The sequence below is a fragment of the Rhinoderma darwinii genome, chromosome 2, assembly GCF_050947455.1.
Source record: "Rhinoderma darwinii isolate aRhiDar2 chromosome 2, aRhiDar2.hap1, whole genome shotgun sequence".
Taxonomy (NCBI): domain Eukaryota; kingdom Metazoa; phylum Chordata; class Amphibia; order Anura; family Rhinodermatidae; genus Rhinoderma; species Rhinoderma darwinii.
Window position 1 is genome coordinate 70,831,754 of NC_134688.1, and position 18,620 is coordinate 70,850,373.

The following is an 18,620-nucleotide window of genomic DNA, read 5'->3' on the forward strand; positions in this document are numbered from 1 at the left end:
AAGCACTGTGACCAATAACGGTGCGGAAACGCGTAGGGACACGTGTTAGTGGCACGGATTGACAAGGTGTTATAATATAATGCAGACAGGGTGAATCGTTGTTTGGCAGCAATGGTGCTATCAACAGTATTATAACCGCTCCTCCTCTGTATGGTCTACCGTGCTTACGCCTTTACAGTACAATTGGCTATTTAGCCCTTATTTTAGTAAGGTTTTCTACAATAAAAATCGTATTTTAATCGTTCATTCAGGCAGTGATACTATTTAACTCATTTAGTGAACGGACACCTGGTATATATCAATGCAACAATTGTTGCTTAACGTCAAATTATACACAGGACAAGCTGAAAAGTGATCTCCCTCTCTATGTGATTTAAAACAAAATTAAACACTTTACAGATTGGATTTTGTCATAGTTGTTAAATGTACAATTAAATATAAAAAACAAATGCATTTTTTCAACCACATTCTTTATTGAGTACTTGTTTAAGAAACAGAGGTATACAGGCACACCCAATAGCTTTTTAAAGCCTTTAAATAGAAACTTAAGTTCTAAAACAAAGCTTTAGGATGTGAAAGAGAATTCTTTTTTTTACATAGTTTATCATTTTTGTACTTCTGTCATTGTAGACATATCATAGAGCTTCTCTGTTCACCACAAAATAATTGCATGAACGTCTTAGCTAAAACATCCTAGGATGTGGAGGACACACAATAGCTACAAAAGCAGAATAAACATCTACCAAATTCACTGTGATATGATATTTCCCTGACGTACATATTCTTTGTCTTTCACATTCTAAAACCATAGTTAATTTAATTCAGTTTCACTTTAAAGAAAAAGGCACAGGAATGTAAAGTAAACACTTCTCCCCTAGCAAAACCTAGTTGCATTGCAACTTCTGAGTAAAAATAAACATGAAAGCAAATGACTCTATCATTTTATGCATACAAAACCAGAGATATAAAAATGGCATAATTTACAAATTAACCCATAGGAGTTAGTACCAAAGACTAGCCGTGAAGGTTTTGATTAAAAATAACAAAAGGTTCCGAAAAAAAACAAAGCACCAATTTATTTAAAGTGTCCGATACATCAACAATTCAAGGTTCCTATAAGGTCTGGTGGTTCTCCATTCATGAAGTGGTATAGAATTGTTCTCTAAAATTAGTATACAGCACATCACAACCTATTGCATATACCAGAGGGCAACATATTATAAACAATCCATTTCTTTGATACATTCAGCATTTTTTCTTTTACATTTCAAAAACTTTGTACAAATCACCCTCTTTTAAGAAAACTTAGAACAGAAAGAATGTATTGGCTTGCTTGAAGACAATTTGTGCAAGATGTGAGCTAGTCCAGATGATCCCTCATTCAACGTAGCATACTCTTTATCACTTTCTCAGAGCAGATCCTTTGTAATTCCTTAATTAACCGTTGTTGGAAATGAATTTAGGATTGATGACTTCTTCTAAGCTTTCTTCTCAGTGGTTGACCTGTCGAAAAGGAAAGTCTATGTTTAATTCAATATTAAAACCAACATTTTCTTTTATAAGAGGGATATCATGGAACCCATCACCAATGTTAACATGGGAAAACTGGTTGTACAGAAGTGATTATTGCCATTATTCCTCTGCATGTGGTTTGCTATGATCTTCTCATGTTGAATGGAGAAAACTTCTACTTCAGACATGTCTGTGTTGACTTATGGAGAGCATAAAATTTATATTTTTATGTTAAATATCAGGGGAATGTACTGTACAGTAAGTTAAAGAAATGATGTAATGTGTCCATGTACCATCTGGCATCACCAAAAATGCATTTTGGTTAGAAGAACGTCAATAATGTATTCTACTTAATTTAATACAAAGGAAAGAAGGGGGACTCAAAAAAGAAGGGCAGAAGAGGAAATACATCCTTATCTTCACTTCTCATCAATATCGCATGGAAGCCTAGCTTGTACGCCTGCTAATGAGCTGAGGTCATCTCCATGATCATAAAATTATTCTACGGAGCTGCATATGTATATTGTCTATATTTTGGCAGTATAATGAAATCCCCAAGACCATCTTTATCTGTTAGGGAGACAGAGCTGTTTAGCAGATGAGTCTATTGAAGGACTTCACCCATTCATTCTTCTTAAAAGCTTCGTGTTGGAGTTGAGTTTGTGAGATGGTCATGTAGGACGTATGGATTGTTTTTGATACCACAAATTAACTTAGGCCTAAATTTGTTTCTTGTCACTTCAAGGACTATCACTAAAGATGGAAAGTGAAATTTGTTCAAGTGAATGTATATATGCATTAAACAGTGTGTTCCTAGCAGTTACCTCATGCCCAATATAACCTTTGACCACTAGTGGTTGAAATAATATTGACCAAGTTTATAATTGTCCTTTGATTAATAATGTGAGAAACTTATACTGTGTATGGTAAACTCATATAACCCATTATGTTATCAGAGCTAGAAGAGTGGGGTAGAATACTAAGTCAACAATTCTCTGGTCAGCTGGTACATGACTTCTACATCCAATGGTGTTGACATACATGTCTGAGCATATCACATATTCTGTAAAACGCCAATATAATTGGAGTAAACAAGAGATACCAAGTATTTCTAAATAAAAGTCTGCACAAAAAAGCAATGTAAATATAATTTAGGTGCAGATGGCCTTAAAATGGACGCATGTTAGATTTCAGATTATAGATGTAACATCTGGACACCATGCGGTTCTACCAATTTAATTCACCATAGGCTTCTATCTGTCTAGTAGAATCGTGTGGGGCCATAATACTGGTCCGAACGTTGCCATATTAGGGCCATCTGAAACTGTACTTAAATCAATGAAATTACTATTACTGTCAGTTCCTTATGAAATTTCCAGATATCTAGCAGGGCAGGATGAAGTCTCTGTGACTTTTTTACATGCCCATATGGAGAACAACTTTACCAGATTTTCAAATTTGAGCACTTAAATATCATTATATGGTATGATGGACTGCTTTCTGTTTGTTGAATTATAGTTTTGAAAATTTTGAAATTAAAAATATACAAAACTTTTTATAACCATATTATAAATCTTGATTTTTAGAAAAAAAATTCTTCTGATACTTAATAAATGTCCTATGATGGTCAAATGTGTTAATGTAGTAGATCATATCAATCTCCACTATGGATCAGAGAGGCAATTCAGCCTGGTTTTAAATAAATCATGGACTATAGGGAATATATTCATAATGTTGCTGCTATTGATTTGAAAATACTTGGTTCTCTTACTCAGTTTTATTTTTAAATGATTATTTTAAATTATTTATTATTTATTGTAAGTTATTTTAAATTTGTTAGGTAAAAATTGCTCAAAGAATATTTCAGACATTACATGAAGATGTTACAGCACATACAGACATGCGGTTATTGCATAAGCACGCCATTAGTAAAGCTACCTTACTGCCGTAATTTCAAGTGAGAGCAAGCTAGCCTAAAACCAAAAAAGCAATAGTTCAACAACTATGACCAATGGGATCAAAAATGTAACTTGAAGCTCTTGGGCCCCATTGCAAAATCTATAACAGGTCCCCCCACCTGCCATGTACCATTTATAATACTGGTGTTTTCTTATGTGGCAGAGGAGCCTTTGGGCTCCCTCAGGCACATAGCCCCGGGTTAGATAGCTACCCCTGCACCCTATAGCTACACCCCTGAATGTAATGTTTCAAGGGGGTAATATGTATAAAGTTGTTGAAAGCCAGATAATAAAGTCATAAGGTTAATTCTAATCTTCATTCCTAAGTGCATGTTTGTTGATGGATTAATCTCCCTGTAGATCATGTTTCACAGATTATAAAGTGCTTTGAATTTGTTATTCTGACAGGGGTATAATGTTACAAGTAGATTGTGTATTGCTCATGTAAAGAGAAGTAGCCGATTTAAATTACTCAAATGCATTAATTTGATAGGGATTTATCACGGCATTTATTTTTTTACTAATGAAAAATATGTATTTTTCCATTCTATTTCTCTATATCTTTTCTGATTGCATTAGTTTATTCTATATTATTTTATGTTCATGGAGGCAGCTATTAAATCTGGGGGACCTGGACATAAGAAACCTCAGTCAGAGAATAACTCATTGGCTTCTATGCGAGAGTGTCGTGGGCATGCTTTGTGATGTGCAGAGGTCACTGTGAAGGGTGAGGGAAGTGCTGAGTTATCCATATAATTTTTTTGTCAATGGTGCGAACCTGTGTTATCTGTCTCCAGCTTTATAATAGAGGTGTTAACTTTCATAGTTATTCTGCCCTATGCTTTTTTTTGTGTGTATATATATGTATATATATATATATATATATATATATATATATATATAGACAATATCAGAAAAAAAGACAGCACTCCCGGTTAAGGTGAAAAAATTAAGAGCTTTTATTAGCCGTGGTGTGATGTGTTTCGGCTCCACACACTAGAGTTTTTCTCAAACTTGGAAAAGCTCTAGTGTGTGGAGCCGTAACGTCGCACCAGGGCTAATAAAATCTCTTCTTTTTTTCACCTTAACTGGGAGTGTTGTCTTTTTCTGATATTGTATATTCAGTTGGGGACAACGGTCAAGCCCCTGGGATGTGCACCCGCCTTAATTTCCTGTGCTGCTAGACTGTGGACTTCACCAACATTTAAAAAAAAATTATGTTTATCATAAAAAGTTGATTTAAATAATAGTTAATTTTCTGATGATAGACTTCCCTTAACATACATTCATTTGTTACATCATGTAAGCATTCTGTAAAGGTTAAACAGTTGAATTGTAGCACCGAGCAGAAAGCAAAATGTTATTGTGGCTGCCAAGCTATAGGCACATGCAAAAAAAATTCGAGATTTAAACAAGAAAAGTCGAATTTTCCCCCAGAAATATAAAATAAAATATAAAATCACCAGTGATATATATCCATAAAGAGTCCTTTACTGTAAAGTTGATAAATAGTCCACGGGAGCTCTAATGGTAGCCATGATTGGTTGTCACCCAGCTTCCTACCAGATTATTATCAACTTGACAGCAGTGGAGAAATAGTAGACCTATTTTTATGCAATTTTATACTCGTGCAGAATCAATGAATACACATGAAAAAAATATTAACTCTACTTATTCAATTCAAAAATATTCTAAAGGAAACACAGGGTCCAGGAATATAAAATTGAAATTGATTGAAAACGCACTGAAGCATTTAGGAACTGGTGGCTATTAGTGATCACTTTATGATAAAGCATTTGAAGTTGCACTATACAGATACTTGCCCAGAGGAGATAGATTCCACAATGGCTTGATGTTTCCTTATATCATTATTCATTAGAACTCCTCTACTATTCCATATTAGAACTCTACAATAAGCAACTGTACCATTGCAATAATACTATCTATCTATCTATCTATCTATCTATCTATCTATCTATCTATCTATCTATCTATCTATCATCTATCTATCACCTATATTCCAAGAAACAGGCAGCACTCCAGAGATGGAGCAAAAATAGAAAAATGTGCTTTATTCCATCAGTCAAACCAGTAACATTTCAGCTCTACCATAGAGCCTTTCTTGAGCTTGAGAAATGAAAGGGATTGCATTCTGACTTAGCCTTTTTAATTTTACAAATTCCATTAGGACATTGTCCTCCAGTAGCTTAAACTTTCTGCATTGGAATAGATATGTAATATAATAATGGGATTGACTAATGTTTGCATATTCTTGATCTTAGGTGGGTAACTACTGTAGGTGACAGAAGACAGCTCTCCGTGACCTCCCTGACTACTTTTTCCACATTACAGTAGTAGGAGCAGCTCTGTAGCACAAGTGTAACTGAAATACTGTGTAGACTAAGAGAACAGGAACATTTATTATTAAATAACTAATGCTAAAGATTGATCAGAACTTGACCCTACTGTAGGACACTTTTGCTCCTTGAAGATGTTTTGAATAAAAATATAAAAAAGACAATGCCTTAATGATTAATAAAGTGTTAAATAAATATGTATTATACCTTGTACCCTTCTGGTTCCAGACTGTATTCTTCTGACCTGGGGCTCTAAACACAGAAAGCAAACAATCAATAGAGAATTCATGTAATTAGATTGTTAGAAAAAGATGTTTCAAAAATATTTGTAATCTGAACTGATTTTGCTGGTTGTCTTTTAGAGGAAATCTAAGAACCTGGAATGTAAGTAAATGAAGAATAGAAGAGCTACAACGCTATTTGCCTTTCATAAGTCATTACAATTTACCAACATTTACCAACATTTATGTCATTCCATGAGGTGACAACAAGCAGAACAAATGCGAGAGCTAGAATAATCTTACATTATCAACCTTACACATCTGGAGGTCAAATTTGGTCCTTTTTAAAGACTCTTCGAGATGTTTCATTCTATAAACATTATAAATACATTCCAAAATATTCACAATGATTGAAATGTTTTGTTTAATGTCAAAATATAAAGCTTGTAACAATCACATCATTCTATATAATTTAACTGCTAATATGTATTCAAACTGTTATTTGTGTAACACCTTAGAAGGTCGTTTCACGTTTTGTGCTAATATTTCAATGGTTGCTTCATTTTACACATTTTCCATCTTTCTTTGAGAGTCCAGAAAGACGCACAGTATAACTTCTATACTAAAACACTTTTCTGCACTTTTTGCTTTTAAGAGAATAGGTTCATATTGTATAGACTAAACTATATACTTTATGAATGTTTATTTCAATTGATTTCTTTAAAATGTTATTTGTATATAAAGTCTATGTTATACATTTAAGCTGTGATTCTTTTTATGCAAGTCAATTTCCACCTTTTAACACCATGTCATTTCAGGTCCGACTGTGCTGAATCTTTTTATAATATATCTTTTAAGTGGTTGTACTTCGATACCTTAAGCTGTTAAGCCCCCCCCCCCCCCTCCTAGAAGTGGCTGACGGCAGAAATAATTTTATCATTTAACTCTACGGCTAGGCAGGGGATTCGGAGCATTGTATTGCAAAAGATAGAATTCTGACCCCTTTAAATATATACTATGAAATTAATCAGAACAGAAGTTTGGATATATTTAGATTAAAGAAAAAAAAATGGTTTGAAGGATCAATATTCACTTTAAGGCTTGTAAATACATTGTATTTATTAATAATTTATAAATTTAGTCATTAATTCAAGTTTTGAATGTTGACCATTCAGATCTTTTGTCTTATGACCTAAAGTTCTTACAAACAAACAAACATACAGTCAGGTTGGAATCATACGTGCAGTTTTTAATGTAGTTATTGATGCATTTTTTTTTACAAAAAGTTTGAGTAATTTTTTTAAGATTTTCCTTCCCTCCTGGCTTTGGCTAAAAAAGAAATGGCTTTAAAAACTGCACGAAAACTGTGTTTGTGAATGAGAATAACCAGGCCACTTCTATTGGCTGGAAACGTTTCTGAGACATAGCCTTCTAGACTTTGAGGTATATTTGATTTCAATTATAATTCAAGTTGTGAAGACTTTGGTGCTTCTATCCTCATTTTAGGGCTATAATATGCAGGTATGCAGACTAATCATATAAAGATTTATGAATCTGTATATATTTCAATTTACACAAAAGTTTAAAATTATACTCCCAGAATATGGATTCAACTTGATTTTATCAATGACCAAGGCAATTTCACAATTCAAAGAATTATATGACATTTTTAAGAATTCATTAGTAGATTTTTGTTTTTTCACTTATGTGTTAAAAAAAATGTTAATACATTTATAGGATTGAGTTAAATTTCTTACCATAACACCAAAATACATGCTGAAAGTGGTTAAGGGGAGAAATGAATATTTGTTTCTCTTTGTTTACTGCTATCTTTTTTCTTTTTTCTGTATTTTTTTTATTTGTCTGTCCAAATATGTTCAAATAAGGAATAACAATCTTTCAAGAAATCAAACAAATCTTCATTGTCCCCTTTGTTAGTTATATTTTTAAAGACTAAATTAAAATGAAACTTGAATTTGGATATTGACCTGATTGTTTTTTTGTTTTTTTTTTAGAAATGTGCCGATAAATTGTAGAATGAAATCAATTTAGTCTTTAAAAAGACGTGAATGCACTAGATGGCTTATCATCACTAACAAATCCATGTTAAGTGATATTAGTTGCCCATTTGCACTCACTAACCTCCCTGGAGAAGCTTTTTCAGCTCGTCATCGTCCAGTATTTGTGAATCACCTTCAATGAACTTGGAAACTCTGGTGACTTCTGATAGGATACATGTTTATGGCATAAATTGTCAGGAATGTATTTATCAACCAGGGGCTTCAGGAAGCCAAAAAAGACAAGTATTTGCATTGGGGCCATAGAAAATGTGTTTATGTATGGGTGGTGAATACGGAATTGCAAAAGAATCTCCAATATTATGAAAACACATATAGGCTGCCCATATAGACTTCTTACCATGATGCTAGAACATTGATAAGGACACTATGCATTAATTCATTACCTATTATCCCATCATCTGATGGTAAAAAGTCAATACGTGATAATTGTATTTCTCCATGAATATTGACAGTCAGTAAATGTGTTATTCACATCCTTCTACTGAATCAAAAATTAAATAAATCAATTATAAAAAGATCAATACTTGTATGTGGAAGCCTAAAATGATTAATTGACAATACATACATTTGTATAAATAGAAAGTAATATAAAATCTGAATCTCTGTAAAAGGGTGTTGTATTTATCAGAATTCAGAAACTAATGCTCAGTTTCTATTTCGCTCATCCTTTACTCCTCCTTGAAAACTCCCCCTTGGATAACATTTTACAATATGCCACAGTTTAACTTTATAAAAAGTTAAGAAACTGTATATCATTTGCTTTACATATCTTAAGTTGCTTTTTAAAATATATTTTGAATTCTGCTGGGCTCCTGGTACCAGAGAGCAGTGCATTATGGGAGCACAAATGTTACACAGTTATGACTATGCTTTTACAGTAGGTCACATGTCTGAGATGGCAATAATCTGCTGTCTGTTCAAACAAAACCAAATGGTTTTGAAAGCAGTTTTTAATATAAATATGAAATAACTTCAAATTCATTGCAAAACAGTAAAAAAAAAAGCATTTACAAAGTTACTCAACTTTTTATTACATTTCACCAGTGAAAATTTAGCAAAAGTGTGGAATTTCTTTCAAATATACATCTCTTTATTTTTACTGTTTTTACTGCTTTTGTTTTCTAGCATTTCACAGTACTACACGGTATTAACTATTCAATTGTTTTCTCTGTTGTAGTAGTACATAGTATATATACATTAATATTGTATTTTCAAATTATTGTTTAATGTTTTCCCAAAATCATAAATTATTAGATATCCTCAGGATAGGTGATTCTTTCCTGATCTCTGGGAACCCCACCACTGGGACCACCACCGATCGTAAGAACGGTGGTCCAGAACCCTCAGATCCTCCTTACTGCACCCATTGCAGTGAAGAGGAGCTTGAACAGAGTGGCAGGTAAGCATGCACCCGCCGCTCCATTCACTGACTATGAGAATGTCAGAAACAGCCAAGCGCTGTACTTGGCTGTTTTCCGTCATTCCCATAGACACTAAATGGAATGGTAGCATGTGTTGGGACCCCCAGTGATCAGAAAATCACCTATCGTGTGGATAGGTGATAGTTTATGATTTTGGGAAACCCCTTTAACTTTGGCTAATTTGATTCTAGCTATTATGTTAATATACTTCCCACTCAGGCCTGTGGCCATATTAAACTCTATCTATGGTTCTGACTTCAATCAAATGTGCCTTTAATTTTCCTCTTTACGGATGCAGGGCCTCATATGGCAAAACTATCTCAAAGAAAACATGTCCTGCAGACATTAGTGTTGTGTTTTTTTGGAAAACGATTGTTTACAATGGCCACTTTTTGATACATGAGTGCCAATGTAATTCTTCCTTTTTAACATTACTCATAATCTGCTTTGCCACTAAGAAGCTACTGAGTAAATAAACAAATAATTTTACTCAACCCCACCTTCTTCTAGCCTCCTTTTGAGTTCAGCATCATCCAACTCAGATCCAAGATCAGTAGAAAAACGAGTGTATTTAATTTCAGGGCCTGCAAAACAAAAAAATAAATAAATAAATTAAAAAACTAAAATAAAAATATAAAACCTTTTTGGTGCATTCCATTACGGAATTTTCTCCAGAAACCTGGAAATAAAAGATTAATTACATTTCAGGAGTTTTTGTCTACATAAATGTGAAAGGAAAGCAAGGCGGAATGAAGCATATGGCCCACCATTGTCTTGGTGATATACACTTCTTCAACCTGTGAATTCAAAGCTTTTTTTTTATTAGACCCCCATATGCCATTGGTGTTAAAAAAAATTATAGACATAAAGGAAAGGAAAGGAAGAGAATTTTTGAGATCTCATCATTTCACTTTACCTCCTTGGATCACTTTGGTCACTTGAATTTCACCTTCCTTTACCAGCCTAAAATCTGGCTCACCTTCAATCACTCTAGTGATCTTAGTAATTCTAGGCCCTAACAAATTTGATTATAAGAAAAACAAAAATAAAATTGTATATGAAATTCTGTGTGCTTGGATGATAAAAATATATTTGTAAATTTACAAAGGAGCTGTTCAATCTACTTTTGGCAGATGTCCATTTTGAGAACGCAGAGGACTTCTAGGATTACCATGCCTTAATTTTAATACAAAAATCACAATTTTCTTTTGTGCAGATCAATTATTTTGAAATTTAAAAAAAATTATTATATGGATCTCTCAGTAAAAATAAAGAAAGGCAAAAGTCATTTCTTTTGAACTTTACCTCCTTGGATCACTCTAGTCAGTTGTATATCACTTTCCTTTACCAGCTTAAATTCTGTCTCACCTTCAATCACTCTAGTGATCTTAGTAATCATGGGCTCTAACAAATTCAATTAAAAATGGAAGTACAAAATGAATATTATTTTTATGGATATCAGCTAATAGGAAAATAATAGGTAACGTATCTGTATAAAAATTTGTACACAATTTTATAACAAACGTTTACAATAATTTATGTTGCTCTTTTAGATGTTTGGTGCTCATAAAGGCACGCCAATTTTTATTTTTTTTCAACACCAAAATTAACATTTGTCTTCTAAACATATTTGTTGGATTATACTTTACCTTCTGTACTTACGGTAAATAAGCTGCATAAATGTATTATATTAAATTATAAATGCTAATTTTAATATACATATGATAGATTTGATAGGTTCATATATATAGATATAGAGACACAGGGCCACTTTGGCAAGAATTACAGTGGGCCTCTTATTTCGCATTTGCCTTGATGAATATTTAGTATATTTACCCAGATCACTATGGGCCCACAAAACACAGTGAGGCTTGGCATCTGCCCAGTTTTGCTTAAAGGGTAAATAAACTTTAAAAAACTTTTGAAATTTTATAGTGAAATATCATAAGTTTTGATCGGCTGGGGGTCCGAACACTGAGACCCTCACCAATCGCTAAAGCATTGTGGCAGAAGCGCTCAGGTGAGCGCTGTGTCACTTAGTTTCAGATCAGCTTTCATTGAAAAGATGAGTGAGCGGTGTACGAACTTATAGAATTTTTATTGAGCCCATACACCCCTTTGAGGAAAGCCAATCAGAAATGAAGAGGCACAGCACTCATCCGATTGCTTCTGTCGCTTTGTTATAGCAGTGCTTCGACCCCCACCGATCAAGATTTCTGACATGTCACTATGATATGTCAAACGTTTTTTGAAAGTTGAAACTGGTTTCTAAATATATGTTACTACTCTACGATTACTCTAATGATGAACATGATGTTGGATTGTCTGTAAATAATGATCTGTATATATGAGAATACTAAAATAATCAAGGTTGTTGTATAGGTAATCTGGAGCACTGTTTACTTTGATCTCAATATATTATGTCAATTCAATATTGTTTCCCTTGTGGCCTCACATATTATACTTGGTCTCCTGCATGTCCTGTTGATTTTTCGCCATTGGAGACCATAAGCTTTAAGTTAAGCCACTGACAAAGACAGATGAATTATACATTGTAATTACCACATAAGCTTTACTCAAGTAGAATTTGCCAAAGTGAAATGCTATCTAAAGTTCATGCAACAGGAGACTCTGTGAGAGGAAACCACACAGAAACTGTAAGGTAAAGCAGCCCAGTCTTTGTTATTCCAGAAATGTATATATACTCTAAATTATATTACCAGTAATTGATATAACAGTGATTGTGTTGGGCACCTTCAACATTAAGCTGTGAAATAGATGAGAAGCAGATGTTTTTTTTACATATAACAAAGGCTGAAATTATTTTTCAAGTCAAGTAAAGTTAGAAAAATATACTGATTATACATAAATATAAAATGAATTACTACCTTGAATGACTTTGGTTAGCCTTGTCTCTCCTTCCTTAATCAGGCTGAATTCTGGACTGCCTTCTATGACTCTGGTGATTTTGGTGATAGTGGGTTCTGTAATAATTGTTATACAATAATAAGTATTCACTTAATTCTATAGACATTAGAAAGATATTTATCTCACAACTGTCTCCCTTATATAATTGAATACTGAAGTATAAAGACCATCCCCATTTCAGTTTTCTGAGATGTTACCCAAAGATTGTTTTCTAATTGGAACAGTTTCCCTATATTTTTGGTTGATTCCATTTTCTAACTCAATGCTTTATCTGAATTTTTGAGCTACCACGAGCCCTTACTGTCATACTATTTTCACAGATCCAAACAAATGTAACGGCTTTGGTAGGCCAGATAATAGCCAGCGGTTGTCATCAGCACATCCGTAACCATCCACATTGAGGGATCTCCATTCTAATAATCTCTGGACTACCTCCACCGGACATGATCACACCTACCAGCGGTCTGTGGCAGACATGACATGGTGATAGGGGTCGTGACTGAGTATCAACATGCAAATGACCCAGATAACACTGTGACTATTAAAGTGTTTTCTTCTTTATTTCTCTGCTCACCTGTCAAATATATTGAGTAGCCTGTACATTATAACAGCTCATTAATCCAGCTTTTCTGTCAGGTTGCACCAGTTATCTTGGTGGCAATCTGTTTTTTATTTTTTGATTGTGTGGTTTCCAGTTGAACCTACCATTTTACCCGGGTAAACGCGTTGGAACTCTAATTACTATCTGTAGTTATTTCGTTTTTTATGTGCAGTTCCTCCTTCTATTAGAGAAACATAAGGCCAATAAGATCTGTAATGTAGCACATGTGTATATTATTACTTTAGACAATACATCTTTTCCATCCTTGAGTAATATAGGCCAACTTGTTGTCTATCTGAATACTGAACTGCTCCATTTTTTTTTTTTCGTATTCGCCTCTGACCTATTGGTATCACACCAAATCTCAGTGTGTTTACACCACACCCATTCTCTAAACTGTTAATTGGTTAGGCCATTAACGGGGCATCTAGTGTACAGGTCGGAGGTCGGGGCCATCCCTTGAGTAGGGGTGTTGCTCCAATGAGGCGGGTGAAGTAGTAGGGTTTAACAGGGTCAGTTTGTTTTCCTGTAGAATTTTTTGACCCACCCTCTTTTTTTTTTTAATGATAACCTTTTTAACTAATACGAAGTAAAAGTAACATTTTATTGTGCAGTTCTTTTGATCAGTCATTTTTACTACACAACTTACTGTCATACTAGTTTCATTCTTGATTTTTTTCAATTCAATTTAGAATAAAATCGAATTAATCTTTTGGGGAAATAAGCAAGTACTCAAATGAAACCAAATGAAGAGTTCAACAGCTGAATCTCATTCTACTACAAAAGATTAATAAAATAAAAAACTATACTCCCCATTTACTTTATAACATTCTGTTTCCAAGGGTAAACAATAAAAATAAGCCTTTGATATTCTTCTATATATTCCAGGAGGCATTCATTTTATCTCCTTAAAGACCCCCAATTCCCTGTCAGGTTTCTAAAAGGTTGATTGTTTTATAAGCTTTTTGAGGCTGAAAATAGACAAGTTTTCGTTCTCTTTATGTTTTTTCATTCATTTTTAGGTTTAATGTCCCTTTAACTATTATATTGCCAACTGGACCTGCCTGTATATAGTTTGCTTTACTTTTACATGACTTTGCTATCAACTTAAATTCACTCACCTCCTTGGATAATTTTAGTCACTCTGGTTTCGCTTCCTGGAATTATTCTGACCTCTGGTTGTCCTTCAATAACTTTAGTCACTCTAGTAATGGATGTCTCTAGAATTATAAAAGAAAATATTGATTTATTTGCACTCTTCGTACAGGATAGGTGATAGGTACATTGAAGCCGCTAAATAATAAGAATTACTAGTTTACAAACTACATTTACTTAGTAGTTTATCTATTGTAAGAACACACTGGGTGTGTAAAGAGAGCAAGTGCATACGTGTTTCCAAGTTAACCAATAATCTCAATTTTGGGATTGGTTGTATAATTTAAAGGGATTTTCCAATTTAATTAAACACATACATGTACTTAGCTATTCACACATTCATAGCTTGGATTTTGCAGAGATTTTCCATATCCCATTTGCTGCTAAGCAATTATTTAAAAAAAAAATTGGATTTCTAGTACATGTTTTAATAGAACCTAGTACCACACTTGCCATTTCACAGAAACCTATTTCAAGTGGGTCCCTACTAGAAGGGGCAGGAACACACGGCGATGAATGCTACCGCAACACAGCACACACAGGGGGTGTAATCAATCAGTCTAACAATTACACAGGGGGTGTAATCAATGGGGCTACATCCCCATGCAGGAAATATATCACTGTACCAGATATCACTGCACAGCACTGCAACCATGTGTAAAGTTCAAAAACTCACCCCCCCCTCCACCCCATGTGGCTTTAGTCAACAGACTGGGCGTAAGTAGTTATACTGAGCAAGTAGTTATATAGTCTCTGGCTAATTAAAAACACCTGGGCCAAATGGGGGAAGTGCTTGGACCAAGGAAGCAAATGCAGAAAAACGGTCAGTTTGCAGTTGTTACTGCCCAATTCCTACCACATTTAGTGTTTAGGTTTGGCAGGAAAGTTTAAAATGGTCCCGACAAATGTATAGACAAATGTATGCAGCCATATGCCTCTACAGTTGCATATATCGGCAATAGACGGTCATTAAACAAAGCACACTGTATATATTTTTTTCATAGAGATAGCTGCCAATCACTGAGTAGGACCACCCACTGGACTCTTAAGTCCACAATATGCAAGGATTTAAATGAATAAAATACAAGTTATACTAAATATTTCCCTACAAAACTATATATATATAAATCTGCTAAGCTCCTACTGCTCTATAACAATCTGCCATTAGATAGGACGGCAAGTTTAATGTGACGGGTTCCCTTTAAGGAGGCAATAGCCAACAAGCCAAATCTGCCCGATTACATTATATAAAAAGTTAATTTGCTAGAATATTGAGAATACAATTCAACAAGTTTGACTAGTTGTACACATATACGTACTTAAATATTTCCTTAATGTGAAGAGGTTTGCATAGGATTAATTAAAAATATTCTACTCGATGCATAGAAATAATGAAGTATTAATTAAAAATTGAAAATTCTTAGCGTACATCCATTGTACAATTACATATTCACACATATAATAAACTTGCAACTTTCAAAGGAAAACATGCAAAAAACAGAAATACAAAAATCAGTGCCATTTCATACTTGACGGTGATAATGCTATTGTGAGCAAAGCACATAAAAAGTAAAAGCATGCGAAAGCAGAAGCCAAGCAAAGATGCAGTGGAAGGTGCAGTGAACATATCAACCAATAACACACTTATACAACTGTCCATAAAGTGTATATGTAAAGCATTGTGGGGTTACTGTTCATCTCACTCTAGAACATGCATATAGTGCAGGTAGTGATAGTAGATTGTTGGTTTCAGATCACAACAGGAACAAGGAATAAATAGTTATGTCTAGGACAACATCCAGTGCTTTGAGGTGTGGACACTTGGCTAACAAGCAGTGAGTCTCAAACCGTGACACATCGAGCTTTAAAATACCTGAATCTGTATCCAATGTATCGTCGTGCTCCTGAATCACACCTGATTTTTTTTGGTAAAGTAATAGATATAAATCTTGTTGTTACAACTGCTCGATATGCCGTTTAAAAGGGAGTCCACATTAGTTGGGTGTAGGTACTTACAGGGCAAACAGAAAAGTTTGGTGGCCTGTATACTCTTTATGGCATCTAGCTGAAAAAAAAACATTTGGAAAAAGGGCCCTGTCTTCAGCTGCTCTAAGCCAAACAGCACTTCTGAGATCACTCCCAGTGGTGCTGATTGGCTGAGACCAACTGACTGATAAACGACAGTTCACAATGCTCCTCCCAAATGTCTGTTTCAGCTGGATGCCATAAAGGGTATACAGGCCCCCTCAAACTCCAGTTCTGTTTAGTGGGAGCCCTTAGCATTTAACAGTGTAACCCTTTATGAAACTTATAGATACTTTTCTTTAATTTGTCTCTGTCCCCAGACAGGCACTTTAAGCACTGTCCTCTGACGAATCTAATCAATTGCAGACTATTTTTTAGTAGTTCACCAACAGCTAGTTACAATATGCATATCTACTCTGAGAACATTAGTACTGGAGGTCAATCATTTGGTTCTCCAGTGGCAAAAAAATGTAGGAGAAGCTTGAAAGCACGATACTATTAGATCCCTGTTCTTTAACATTATGGATTTCTTTTTCAAAGAAGTATGATCACTTGTTTTTTAGCAACGCTAACATTGCCCAAAGTCTTGGGCAAATCTTGACTAAGACGGAAACATGAGTCAAATCTTAAGGGTTTTTTTCTGGGACTATAACATGGATCATTGTTTGATCAACCTCCAGGATTCCCATTGATCAGCACAATGAAGAAGCCGCAGTCCAGTATTATTTACACAGGCACAGCGGCTCGTCAGTACAGACTGCTTTGCCTGAAACTGCAACTTATGGGCCATCAATTTTATGGTCCCAGAAAACCGCTTTATGTTTAATTCTCAGTACTCTTAACAGGTTCAGATCCCATCCCAGTGCCCTACAGTTCTCACAGCATCAGGTCAGGATGGGGGCTATGAAGGGAAAAAGACAAAATGATCGATTGCTGTTTTTAGAAATTCGTCTCAGAGCTCAGATCCCCACCGATTAGTTAGTTATAGCATGCTCTTGCTGGGAAACCCCCTTTAAAGCAATGCTTACATCTCTCCCCTTTGGCTGTTATGTAAAGATAATAATATGACTTAACATGTACAAGACTTCGTAGGGGAAACTACAATAAATATCTTCACACTAAGAATCAGTATGACCAAGAACCTATCATGTGGCTTCCTTCAAGCATAGTTCTTGAATGTTGAATCTAATAATGGACAATTCCAAACGCCCATATTATGCTCGCATCCAGTTAACCTAAGAGGGATTGTCTCATGAAGACAACTCGTTTCCATACGTCCTATTAGGTCATATTGATTGATTTCATAGTCAGGTCAGAGGGCCACTAACAAAGAATGATGAATTCAGCCTGATATATATTACATGGTCACCTATTCATTTGAATTGGCTTGTATGTAAAACAACATTTCCCTTGCAGTGGCCAAAAAACACAACAAGTGATATTTGGTAGACGCTAATATATAAATGTATATATAAAAAAATATGCTCTACATCAAAGTGCTGCATACCTGGAATAACTTTGCGAATTGTCTTTGTTTCACCACCAATTACTTTTGTGATTGTTGTCAATGGCTCTGTAACAAGCATTAAAAAAAAAAAGTTAACGAAACATAAGTTTAATTTAATAACATACAGTTTTTAGTATAAACTAAAAACATCATAAAAATACATTGTTAAAATGCAGTTAATATTTCCTCTACGGTGGCGCTTTAGGGGCTACCAGGATCCCATTTATTTTTCTTAATAAATGCTTCCTAAATTACGTCTTCTTTAAGACTCTTTCCAAATTTGCCTAGTGATGAGAAAGCTTGTCAATTGTACTGCAAGTTTATCATGCGTCACAGTTTCTGACCTTTAGGTTCAGTTTATGCCAAAACATGGTGTGAATACATAATAAATGTGGGCCAATCAGTTTTTATTATTTGGAAAGATAAGGAAACAAGATTGATCACCTTAAAGTGCAACTAAACGTTTGACAAACTTCTGACATGTCATAGTGACATGTCAGAAGTTTAGATTGGTGGGGGTCCGAGCACTGAGACCCCCACCAATCGCTCAAATGAAGCTGCTGAAGCGCTCGTGTGAGAGCTCAGCCGCTTCGTGTCTGTTCGGCTTTTAACGGAAATCAATGTATCGGAGTACGGGCTCAATAGAAAGTCTATGAGCCCGTACTCCGATACATCGGCTTGCCAGAAAAAACCGAACAGAAACAAAACGGCTGAGAACTCACATGAGCGCTTCTGCAGCTTCGTTTGAGCGATTGGTGGGGGTCTCAGTGCTCGGACCCCCACCAATCAAAACTTCTGACATGTCACAATGACATGTCAGAAGTTTGTCAAACATTTAGTTACACTTTAAGTTT

At 34.7% G+C, this 18,620-nt stretch overlaps 1 protein-coding gene across 4 annotated transcripts in view; it reads right to left on the bottom strand.

Moving 5' to 3' along the window:
- Positions 1–453: 453 nt before the first annotated feature.
- The window catches only part of POSTN (periostin), a 90,526-nt gene continuing 72,359 nt past the window's right edge, over positions 454–18,620 (bottom strand). For 2 of the 4 annotated variants that reach the window (XM_075851739.1, XM_075851736.1), the window contains exons 18-25: positions 17,767–17,832; positions 16,108–16,149; positions 14,201–14,299; positions 12,439–12,534; positions 10,051–10,134; positions 8,191–8,271; positions 6,035–6,079; positions 454–1,503 (exon numbers count right to left, since the gene is read on the bottom strand). In XM_075851739.1, coding sequence (XP_075707854.1) covers positions 1,460–1,503; positions 6,035–6,079; positions 8,191–8,271; positions 10,051–10,134; positions 12,439–12,534; positions 14,201–14,299; positions 16,108–16,149; positions 17,767–17,832 — 557 coding nt within the window. In that variant the 3' untranslated portion in view covers positions 454–1,459. The remainder of the gene's footprint in view (positions 1,504–6,034; positions 6,080–8,190; positions 8,272–10,050; positions 10,135–12,438; positions 12,535–14,200; positions 14,300–16,107; positions 16,150–17,766; positions 17,833–18,620) is intronic. The other 2 variants (XM_075851737.1, XM_075851738.1) reach the window with 2 other exon arrangements.